The 12,153-nt window shown below is 47.8% G+C and overlaps 1 protein-coding gene across 3 annotated transcripts in view; it reads left to right on the top strand.

Annotated features, from left to right (window-relative positions):
- LOC137376290 (son of sevenless homolog 1) overlaps positions 1-12,153 on the top strand; it is a 365,559-nt gene that overhangs the window by 206,953 nt on the left and 146,453 nt on the right. For all 3 annotated transcript variants that reach the window (XM_068044542.1, XM_068044541.1, XM_068044540.1), the window contains exon 5: positions 10,561-10,761. In XM_068044542.1, the coding sequence (XP_067900643.1) occupies positions 10,561-10,761 (201 nt within the window). The remainder of the gene's footprint in view (positions 1-10,560; positions 10,762-12,153) is intronic.

Genomic DNA, 12,153 nt, shown 5'->3' with positions numbered 1-12,153 from the left:
GTGGGAGTGATGGGAATGTTTTATTGCTTTTTTAAGTTTTGGAAGGGCCCATGCTGCGCTGTGTATCATTCTGTCTGTTTCTTGGTATATACCTGAGATGAATGATGTACTTTGTATCTCCAACACACAAACAGTAGACCAAGAATGAAATGCAGACTTGAACTTGTTTTATTGCAGACTCTCAATTATTTCATTTGGTTCAGATACATAGAACATCTCCAATAGGTTGAAGTTTGCACTTTGTTTACTTACATGTTCTATTTACAGATTTAGATGCTGGGAAATACCATGAAATGGCAGTGATAACGAATGCTTCTTTTGACATCTTCCAAAGATTAATGAGTTTGCTAGGCTTTAGCATTCCAAAAATGGAGAAAAACATAGTCTCTGTTCCAATAAGATAAGATGTTTTGTTATTGGTGCTTTCAGGATATCAACTACACGTCACCTCTTGTTTGGCATAAAGGGCTCACCCCCGCGCAATGAGCACCAATTTCCCATCAGCACTTCAGCTTAGCCTCATAGTATTTTATTTACATTGAACTAACTTAGTTTAAACTTCAGATTTTAATATTATTCAGTGTCCCTGTTAGGCTTTGAAGTAACCAGTAACAAATTAGGTTTGCATCCCATGCCTCGGCAAAAACTGAAATCTTGTCTGGGGAATGGGGTATTAATCCATGTGATCTGGAGCACACGTGCCTTCTAGTAATCTCAAATGTTGGGAATTTTATGCTCTCCCCCGTGGCAGGTTTGGAGGCAGGGAGAGCATATAATCGAGTGGGATGGTGGCGGCAGTGGGGGGGGGGGGCCTCCCGCCTCTGCTGCCATTAAGTCTGGTGCGGGAAGGTCTGTGAATGGTCTTCCCGCCTGCTACTAATTGAGACCCTTAAGTGGGCCATTAAAGCCCAATTAAGGGCCTCATCCCGCTGCCACCAGTAATAGTCCAGTGGCGGGCTGGTCTGTCACCAAATGGGAAGAAAAACTGTGCAGGTTGCTTCCTGGCTCTGGGTGGAGGTGGTCCTTCATTAAAAGGCACTTAGTGCCTGAATGAGGGACACGGCATTGGGAAGGGGGAGCCTGCTGAGAGCCACCCCCCTGCTCTTGCTGCTGACTCCCCTGCACGCCCCTCCCCTTTTACTCCCCACCCTGCAAAATCCCTCCTGCCATGACCTACCTGTGGCCTGGATCCAGCGCTGCTAGGGATGGGCACCGACATGTTGCACAATGGACGTTTGACAAAATGATTTGCTCAGCCATGGATATAGGGGCAATTAATCTGTATATAATTATATAGCCAATCTAATGCTATCAAAACACAATCCAATTTAAAACACATTTCTCCCTATAATTAAAGTACCTAAGCATACCAGCATCAATGGAGAGCAGCGCAACTGTATTAGCTAGCTAGCAAGCAAAATAGTATGCAATGCCAAAGCGTATTACTTTTGTTGACAGAATAGAGCTAGCTACACCATGTCACGGGGTCGTAGATGGACCTTATTGGATTACCTCTGTGGATTCAGACTGTGTCAGGAGTGCAGATTCATCCAATAAGCCATGAAACTCAAGGAGAGGATTGTTATTGAGGTGAGGCAGTAGCAAAATCAGCAATAGGAAAGCTGACCATTTCTCACACTGCTGTTGTCACAAGACAGTTTAACCCGTGATGGTCAATGTTTGTGCAACTTCTCCACCTGCTTGTAATATGTGTCGTAAGACGGCAGCTAACAAAAGGGCAGTGATCTCCAAATCGGGAAAATTTTATAGGATGGAGCAGATAGTACTTCAGAAGAGTCATATAAAACAGAAAAGCAGGAAGGGACAGAGAGATTAACAGTAGATTCCCAAGGCTAGTTTATTCATCTTGACGGGCTTGGTTTCTAAAATACAGAAACAACAGCATCTCTCATGGACAAAATGTCATTTACTCACCGAAGCGAGTGACCAAATTAGATAAACACAATTTCAAATAATGAGGGCCCTTCAGTTCTTCCAATAAAGCGATTCTCTTAAATTCATTTATATCCATATCTCAGTCTATCACTGCCGATTCCGATTCAGCTCTGGCAAGATAATTAACAGAAAGCTTTTTTGCTAAAAGTTGAGCGGTTGTTATTGCATGTATTATTCATTTACAAAATGTTTAGTCACCATCTGTAAGATAGTGGATGGCCCTACTAGAGAAGGGGCTACACTCGACCTCCTTTTAGGAAATGGGGATGGGCAGGTGGTTGATGTGTCAGTGGGGGAGCACTTTGGGACCAGTGACCATAACTCTATTAGCTTCAAGATCCTTATGGAAAAGGATAGGACTGGTCCTCAGGTTGAAGTCCTAAATTGGGGGAAGGCTAATTTCGATGGCATCAGACAGGAACTCTCAAAAGTTGAATGGGAGAGGCTGTTTACAGATAAAGGGACGTCTGGCAAGTGGAAGGCTTTAAAAAGTGAGATAGGAAGAATTCAGGGCCGGCATGTTCCTGTTAAATGGAAGGGCAAGGCTGGCAAGTTTAGGGAACCTTGGTTGACGAGGGATATTGAGGGTCTGGTCAGGACAAAGAAGGAGGCATATGTCGGGTATTGGCAGCTGGGGTCAAGTGAGTCGTTGGAGGAGTATAGGGGATGTAGGACCACACTTAAGAAGGAAATTAGGAGAGTGAAAAGGGGCCATGAGATTTCCCTGGCAGATAAGATAAAGGAGAATCCTAAAAGATTGTATAAGTATATTAAGAGTAAAGGGGTAGCTAGGGAGAGAGTAGGTCCCCTTAAGGATCAGTGTGGCAATCTGTGTGTGGAGCCACGGGAAATGGGCGAGGTCTTAAATGAATATTTCTCGTCCGTATTTACCGTGGAGAAGGTCATGGAAGCTAGTGAGTTCAAGGGAGGGAACGCCGATATCCTGGAGCATATCAAGATTGCAAAGCAGGAGGTGTTGAAGCGCATTAAGGTGGATAAATCCCCAGGGCCTGACCAGGTGTATCCTCGGATGCTATGGGAAGCAAGGGAGGAGATTGCTGGGGCCCTGGCAGAGATTTTTGTATCATCGTTAGCCACGGGTGAGGTACTGGAAGACTGGAGTATAGCTAATGTTGTGCTTTATTTAAGAAGAGCAGCAGGGATAAGTCAGGGAACTACAGGCCGGTGAGCCTTACATCAGTGGTGGGAAAGTTATTGGAAGGGATTCTGAGAGACAGGATTTATATGCATTTGGAAAGGCATGGTCTGATTAGGGATAGTCAGCATGGCTTTGTGCGTGGGAAATCATGTCTCACGAATTTGATTGAGTTTTTTGAGGAGGTGACCAAGAGGATTGACGAGGGCAGGGCGATGGACGTTAAATACATGGACTTTAGCAAAGCCTTTGACAAGGTCCCACATGGTAGGCTGGTCCAGAGGGTTCGAACACATGGGATCCAGGGTGAGCTAGCAAATTGGATACAAAATTGGCTTGGTGATAGGAGGCAGAGGGTGGTAGTGGAGGGTTGTTTTTCAGATTGGAGGCCGGTGACCAGCCGTGTGCCGCAGGGATCGGTGCTGGGCCCTCTGTTGTTTGTCATATATATTAATGACTTGGATGTGAATGTAAGGGGCATGATTAGTAAGTTTGCAGATGACACCAAAATTGGTGGTATAGTGGACAGTGAAGAAGGTTGTCTAAGGTTACAACAGGATATAGATCAACTGGGAAAGTGGGCAAGGGAGTGGCAAATGGAATTTAATGCAGACAAGTGTGAAGAGATGCATTTTGGGAAGTTAAACCAGGGCAGGACATATACAGTGAATGGTAGGGCCCTGGGGAGTGTTCTTCAGCAGAGAGACCTTGGCGTGCAAGTACATAGCTCCCTGAAAGTGGCAACACAGGTAGACAGGGTGGTGAAGAAGGCGTATGGCATGCTTGCCTTCATTGGCCGAGGCATTGAATACAAGAGTTGGGACGTCATGTTACAGTTGTACATAACATTGGTTAGGCCACATTTGGAGTACTGTGTGCAGTTCTGGTGGCCGCACTACAGGAAAGATGTGATTAAGCTAGAGAGGGTGCAGAAAAGATTCACAAGGAGGTTGCCTGGTTTGGAGGGCTTGAGTTATAAAGAGAGATTGGATAGGCTGGGTCTGTTTTCCCTGGAGCAAGGGAGGCTGAGAGGGGACATGATAGAGGTAATATAAAATTATGAGAGGCTTAGATAGGGTAGACAGCCAGAGTCTGTTTCCCATGGTAGGGGTGACTAAAACTAGAGGGCATAGATTGAAGGTGAGAGGGAGGAGGTTTAAAGGGGATCAAAGGGGTACATTTTTCACACAAAGAATAGTGGGTATCTGGAATGAGCTGCCTGAGGAGGTGGTGGAGGCAGGAACAGTAGCAACATTTAAGAGGCATCTGGACAGGTACTTGAATGAGCAAGGCATAGAGGGATATGGAATTAATGCAGGCAGGTGGGATTAGTATAGATGGGCATTATGGTTGGCATGGACGCGGTGGGCCGAAGGGCTTGTTTCTATGCTGTACGACTCTATGACTCGATTGTACTCCAGACTAACCAGTTTATGTCCGAGCCAAATCTTTTACCTGTTAGCAAAGGTGCACTTGTAATGTAATTATATGATACAGACAATTTTCAAATGACATTGGCCACTCTGGTTATCTGCCCTCAAACTGGATAGTAAATGATGTAGATTGCAGTTACTGATCTTTGACATATTTGTAAAACTTATCCTTCAATTCAATTGCAACAAAAAAAATCAATTCATGTCTGTTTCTAACATGGTCATTGCAACATAATAAATTTTAACTATGTCTTCCCCGACAGTTTTTAAAACTACAAATCCAGCATGGATTTTTAGTTTAGTTTAGTTTAGAGATACAGCACTGAAACAGGCCCTTCGGCCCACCGAGTCTGTGCCGACCATCAACCACCCATTTATACTAATCCTACACTAATCCCAGATTCCTATTGCATCCCCACCTGTCCCTCTATTTCCCTACCACCTACCTATACTAGGGGCAATTTTTATAATGGCCAATTAACCTATCAACCTGCAAGTCTTTGGCATGTGGGAGGAAACCGGAGCACCCGGAGGAAACCCACGCAGACACAGGGAGAACTTGCAAACTCCGCACAGGCAGTACCCAGAACCGAACCCGGGTCGCTGGAGCTGTGAGGCTGCGGTGCTAACCACTGCGCCACTGTGTCGCCCAGTTTAAACTTGCGTTTTAAAATACGGAATGCCTCCTGACAATGCAAAGCGTGCGCAGAGTGATCGCTGACTTAATCATTGTGCCCAAATATTTTCCAGCTTGCCAGTAATGAATCCGCGCATGCATGCGGTGATGCCACCACGTCCTTGTGTTGCCTTATTCTTCCCAACAGTACCCCTCTCCCTCCCGTGATCGCTGCTTCTCTTCCCTGCTCCCGACTGCTCACCGCTGGCGTCCCATGTCGCAGTTTCCCCACCTTGCTGCTCACGTTCCTCCCCCTCCCCCCCTCAGGCCGGCATGGGAGGGAACAGCGCAGGGAAGCGGGGATCGAGGGAGGGAGGTACAATTGGGGGGAGGCAGCAATCACGACCATTGAGAGAAGCTTGGGTTTAATTTGCAAAATTGTGTCAAATTGAGTAGCACCTTCTTAATTACTGGCAGCTACCTGAGACGTCACAGACAGTGAGATTTCAGTCAATGAGTCTGCATTAGCGCATGTGCTGGTACTGCGCCACCTAGTGGTTGCGTTGTTAGCAGATGCAGCCTTTGAAATAACAGAGCTGCTAGGTTATTGTTGGAGCTGCAGGCTGACAGGTCCCCGGGTCCTGATGGACTTCATCCTAGGGTGCTAAAAGAAGTGGCTCGTGAGATAGTTGATGTGTGAGTTTTAATTTTCCAAAATTCCCTAGATTCGGGGGAAGGTTCTATTAGATTGGAAAATTAGATTTGATTAGAGATACAGCACTGGAACAGGCCCTTCGGCCCACCGAGTCTGTGCCGAACATCAACCACCCATCTATGCCAATCCTACACTAATCCCATATTCCTACCAAACATCCCCACCTGTCCCTATATTTCCCTACCACCTATCTATACTAGGGTCAATTTATAATGGTCAATTTACCTATCAACCTGCAAGTCTTTGGGCTTGTGGGAGGAAACCGGAGCACCCGGAGAAAACCCACGCAGACACAGGGAGAACTTGCAAACTCCACACAGGCAGTACCCGGAATCGAACCCGGGTGCCTGGAGCTGTGAGGCTGCGGTGCTAACCACTGCGCCACTGTGCCGCTGTAACTGCTTTATTCAAAAAGGGAGGGAGACAGAAAGCAGGAAACTACAGGCCAGTTAGCTTCACGTCTGTCTTAGGGAAAATGTTAGAAGCTATTATTAAAGACGTTATAGCAGGGCATTTAGATAAATTGAAGGTAATCAGGCAGAGTCGACATGGTTTTGTGAAAGGGAAATCATGTTTAGCCAATTTATTGGAGTTCTTTGAAGAAGTAACATGTGCTGTGGAAAAAGGGGAACCAGTGGATGTACTGTACTTAGGTTTTCAGAAGGCATTTGATGGTGCCACATCAAAGGTTCTTGCAGAAAATAAAAGCTAATGGTGTAGAGGGTAACATATTGGCATGGATAGCAGATTGGCTAGCTAACCGGAAACAGAGACTAGGCATAACTGGGTCATTTTCTGGTTGGCAAGATGCAATGAGTGGTGTGCCACAGGGATCAGTGCTGGGGCCTCAACATTTTGCAATTTGTATAAATGACTTGGATGAAGGGACCCAAGATATGGTTGTTAAATTTACTGATGACACAATTATAGGTAGGAAAGTAACTTGTGAAGAGGACATAAGGGGGCTACAAAGGGATATAGATAGGTTAAGTGAGTGGGCAAAGACCTGGCAAATGGAGTATAATGTGGGAAAGTGGGAAATTGTCCACTTTGGCAGGAAGAATAAAAAAGTATATAAGTATATAAAAAAGGGCCGAGTGGCCTACTTCTGCTCGAATTCATATGTTTGTATGTTACTTTAAAACACAAGGTTAAAGAATGGAGCAGGGATGTCCAACCTTTTTGCTTGGGAGGTGGGGGGGCCACGATATAATTTTTTTCATACATTGGTTGCCAGCGATACAATTTCAGAAAGATAAAGACATTAAAAATTTATCTTATTAATCAAATCATCTGTTCTGTCTCTCTTGCCCTGTGCTCACTCGCGCGGGCACTCCGACCCCCTCTCTTCCCCCTGCCCCCGACCACGCACGCGCTCTCTTCCACACTCCCTGCCCGCACGCGCTCTCTCTCTGCTCTCCGCTGCGTCGGGCACGTTCTCTCTCTTCCCCCACACACTCTCGCTCTGTTCCCTTGCCCACACGTGCTGCTCTCAATTTCCTCACCCACTCTCGTTTTCCCCATGTTCGCTCACGCTCTCTCTCTGTTGCCCGCGCACGCTCTGTCCGTTGCCCGCGCTATCTCTCTCCGTTGCCCGCCCGCGCTATCTCTCTCCGTTGCCCGCCCGTGCGCTCTTTCTCTCCGTTGCCCGCCCGCGCGCTCTTTCTCTCCATTGCCCACCCGCTCGCTCTCTGTTGCTCCTGCGAGTGCGCTCTCTCCGTTGCCCATCTCCCTCACGCTACTGTACCTCCCTCCCGCCACTATACCTCCCTCCCGCCCCCACTCCCCCTGCCTCCTCCCTCCCTCTCTCTCCCTCTCTCTCTCTCCCTCTCTCTCTCTCCCTCTCTCTCATCCTCCCCCCTGTCTCCCTCATACACCCCTCTCCCCTCCCCCATCTCTTCCTCCCCCATCTCTTCCTCCCCCATCTCTTCCTCCCCCATCTCTTCCTCCCCCATCTCTTCCTCCCCCATCTCTTCCTCCCCCATCTCTTCCTCCCCCATCTCTTCCTCCCCCATCTCTTCCTCCCCCATCTCTTCCTCCCCCATCTCTTCCTCCCCCATCTCTTCCTCCCCCATCTCTTCCTCCCCCATCTCTTCCTCCCCCATCTCTTCCTCCCCCATCTCTTCCTCCCCCATCTCTTCCTCCCCCATCTCTTCCTCCCCCATCTCTTCCTCCCCCATCTCTTCCTCCCCCATCTCTTCCTCCCCCATCTCTTCCTCCCCCATCTCTTCCTCCCCCATCTCTTCCTCCCCCTTCTCTCCCTCCCCCTTCTCTCCCTCCCCCTTCTCTCCCTCCCCCTTCTCTCCCTCCCCCTTCTCTCCCTCCCCCTTCTCTCCCTCCCCCTTCTCTCCCTCCCCCTTCTCTCCCTCCCCCTTCTCTCCCTCCCCCTTCTCTCCCTCCCCCTTCTCTCCCTCCCCCTTCTCTCCCTCCCCCTTCTCTCCCTCCCCCTTCTCTCCCTCCCCCTTCTCTCCCTCCCCCTTCTCTCCCTCCCCCTTCTCTCCCTCCCCCTTCTCTCCCTCCCCCTTCTCTTCCCCCCCCCTTCTCTTCCCCCCCCTTCTCTTCCCCCCCCTTCTCTTCCCCCCCCTTCTCTCTCCCCCCCCTTCTCTCTCCCCCCCCCCTTCTCTCTCCCCCCCCCCTTCTCTCTCCCCCCCCTTCTCTCTCCCCCCCCTTCTCTCTCCCCCCCCTTCTCTCTCCCCCCCCTTCTCTCTCCCCCCCCCTTCTCTCTCCCCCCCCTTCTCTCTCCCCCCCCCCTTCTCTCTCCCCCCCCCCTTCTCTCTCCCCCCCTTCTCTCTCCCCCCCCTTCTCTCTCCCCCCCCCTTCTCTCTCCCCCCCCCTTCTCTCTCCCCCCCCTTCTCTCTCCCCCCCCTTCTCTCTCCCCCCCCCTTCTCTCTCCCCCCCCTTCTCTCTCCCCCCCCCTTCTCTCTCCCCCCCCCTTCTCTCTCCCCCCCCCTTCTCTCTCCCCCCCCTTCTCTCTCCCCCCCCCTTCTCTCTCCCCCCCCCTTCTCTCCCCCCCCTTCTCTCTCCCCCCCCCTTCTCTCTCCCCCCCCCTTCTCTCTTCCCCCCCCCTTCTCTCTTCCCCCCCCCTTCTCTCTTCCCCCCCCCCTTCTCTCTCTCTCTCTCTCTCTCTCTCTTCCCCCCCCCCTCACCTCACTCCTCTCCCTGTTCATCTCTCCATCTCCCTCCCTCCCCTCTCCCACTCCTCTGAACTTCGCACAGCTTCGTGGTTTTCTAGTGGGCTGTTTAAAAAAAAAATCGGAACTTACCAGGTAAACCCACTCTCAGCAACAGTCCGCTATGAAACTGACAGTTGCAATTTTTTTTTAAAGCCTGTCTGGTCAGAAAGAAGAAGCCAATGAGAAATTTGTCATCTCTGAAATTACCAGTCATGGACCTCAAAATCTTTTACCAAGAATACTGGTGTTCATGTATGGACTCGTCACTAATTGTCCACTACTTGGCTGGCAGATCTCCGAGGGCAGGTCTTCTGTCGCTGGGGTCCTTGATCCTCTGGAAGGTCCACTGCTGTCCAGTTAAGTGCCTTATTGCCACTTGATTCAGTGGGCCTCCCACAGAAGGGGCAATGGGGGGTTCTTGCCAGCACTTTTGACGGCGGCCGAGAGCCCCGTCGCCTGGATAAAATCCTCGCCCTTGTTGCTCAACTTCTTCAAGAGGTTGAGGTTCCCAGTTGTAGGGGAATCTCGGTCTGTTTCTGAGATGAGGAGGAATTTCTTCACTCGGGGTGGTGAGTCTTTGGAATTCTCTATCCCAGAGGGCTGTGGAAGTTCAATCATTGAGCATGGCTCAAGGACAGAAATCGAAAGATTTTTGGATGCTAATGACATCAAGGGATATGGGAATAGTAGGGAATAATGGCCTGGACGTAGATGAGCAGCCATGATCTATTTGAATGGCGGAGCAGGCCGACTGGCCTACTCTTGCTCCTATTTCTTGTGTTCCCATCTTTCTCAGTCTCCCTTCATGGCTTTGCAACTTGATTCTGTTCATTCCATGCAACTCTTGCCAGATTTATAGGTGTCTAATGTCTGTGCTCCCAGTGAAAGAACAAGTAAGCATGCTGACTAATGGAGACTTATCTGTTGAGGATTTAATTGCATCAGTTGCTAGAGTATGTTAGGCTCGGTATGATTTATCGACCTTTGAATCACTGGATTTAAAATCGAGCTGAGTGAGTGTCCTTGTGGTTTTTCACGTTCCATTTGCTCTAAGATCCCTTGTTTTCTCCAAACTGGTGAAGGGAAGATAGAAAATGAATCCAAATGGGAAACCTGTGGTGCCAGTGTAGCACCTCAATCTGGTCTTGCATAAACCAGTGGGTGCAGAGTTTGAATTGAAAATAGCTTCTCACTTGGAAAATTCTTTTTAGTTGCTCTGAGGTCTTTGTGATGGGTAGTTTATGCTAATCATTGTCTTGGTACACCTGAGCAAAGAACTGATGATGCTTCGGAGAAGAAATTATTTTTATAGTATGGAAGGGAAAGTTACAGCAGCGAAGCCGTGCTCAAAGTTTCTGCAATTTCTTCCAGTTGGAAATTTACCCATGTATTTACCTTAGTTGCATGTGGAAGATGCTTACCTGAAGAATGCAAACCACTCTCCCATGTGTGTAATCAATATTTTCCAATTGCACAATACAGAAAATGAAAACAAAAATTGTGTTTTCTAGGTACTAATGGATATGTTCCATCAAGATGAGGAAGATCTAGGTGTGATTGAAGAGGAACCCATTACCACTGGCAAACAAACTTACTATGATTTAGTGAAGATGTACATGTCTGAGATTCGACAGTATCTAAGAGAATTGAATCTCATCATCAAAGTCTTCAGGGAACCCTTTGTATCAGATGCTAAGCTGTTTTCTGCAAACGTATGTTGTAAATTTTATGAAGATGTTTTTCAAATGTATGAATCCTCTTAAGTTTGTTGCCCTCTTTTTATCAAAAAACCCTGCCATTTCCTTCCCTTTATTGTGCCTTCTAAACTTCATCAATAGCTAAAGTGCTGTGCAGCCCGTTTCTAAGTTATTTGGCTGCCAGGAGACATGTGCATGTGTAAGTATACAGGCTCTGTTCCTCTCCTAAGTGCAATCCAAGGGATAGGCACCAACATGTTGCACCACTGACATTTCACAAAATTATTGACTCAACCAGGGACGTGGGGGCAATTAATTTGTATATAAAGTGTGCAGTCAACCGAATGCCATCAAAACACAGTCCGATTTAAAACGCATTTCTCCCTATTTAGTGAGCACCTGGCATTGTTTTTGCTTGCTCAAGTAATCAATGTCTGCCCGCACTTTATGTTACTTGATGTAACGATCCGGAGAATCCAGATTGATGTCCATCTGTCCGGTGTGACCTTGATCTGTTTCTCACCCCTGTTGCTTGCTCTCTCCCTCTATGTGTCAGTCTCTGTCATCTCTCTGTGTCCATCTTTCTCCCCTCTGAGTGTCCATTTCTCTCCTCTCTCTCTGTCTATCACTCTCCCCATCTGTCCTCTTTGTGTCCATATTACTCGCCTCTCTCTTTCTCTCCATCCATCCATCTCCCCCCCCCCCCCGCTGTCTCTCTCCCCTTCCCCCCCCCCCCCCCTGCTGTCTCTCCCTCTCTTTCTCTCCCCCCCCCCCCCCCCCCGCGGTCTCTCCCCCTCTCTCTTTCCCCCCCCCCCTGTCGTTTTCCGGCGGGCTTTTTAAAGAAAATCAAAAGTGCTGAAAACCCTGAACTTGTTTGATTTGGAAGCACTGCTTGCACTCTTAAAAAAAAATCTGCCAGCTGTGAAACTGACAGCCGTGAAGTTTTTTAAAGTCAGATTTGACTGGGAAAAAAGCCAATTGGAAATTTCTCATTCCTGAAATTACTAGTCATGGACCTCAAAATCTTTTACCACAGATGCGTTGCTGACCCCTGTGCATCCCAGCAATTGTGTGGCTTAGATCTCAAACCTATATTGCCACTGGACCTGTCTTTTCAATCCACAGCAGCCTAGTTTGATTTTCTTTGTTGCTATAGAAGTATTTTATTTTAGCTGTCACCATACTGGAAATTTCAGTTAATTCTCCAAGCATTCGGTAAGAAGACATATGGGTATTTTTTAACATTGAACTCAAAGTGAAATATGTTTTTGTTTCATAGTTGGGAAAAGAATAAAACTTCTGTTTATTTTTAACACGCCTTAAGATATGGATTTATAGTCTTTATTTTAGAAATTTTTCATTTTTTAAAAAGATCACAGGAAAACTTACATTTATATTACGTAGTGT

Source organism: Heterodontus francisci, chromosome 13 (assembly GCF_036365525.1).
Source record: "Heterodontus francisci isolate sHetFra1 chromosome 13, sHetFra1.hap1, whole genome shotgun sequence".
Classification (NCBI taxonomy): Eukaryota; Metazoa; Chordata; class Chondrichthyes; order Heterodontiformes; family Heterodontidae; genus Heterodontus; species Heterodontus francisci.
Note: the sequence above shows the minus strand (reverse complement) of the source record. Positions and strands in the feature narration are given on the sequence as shown.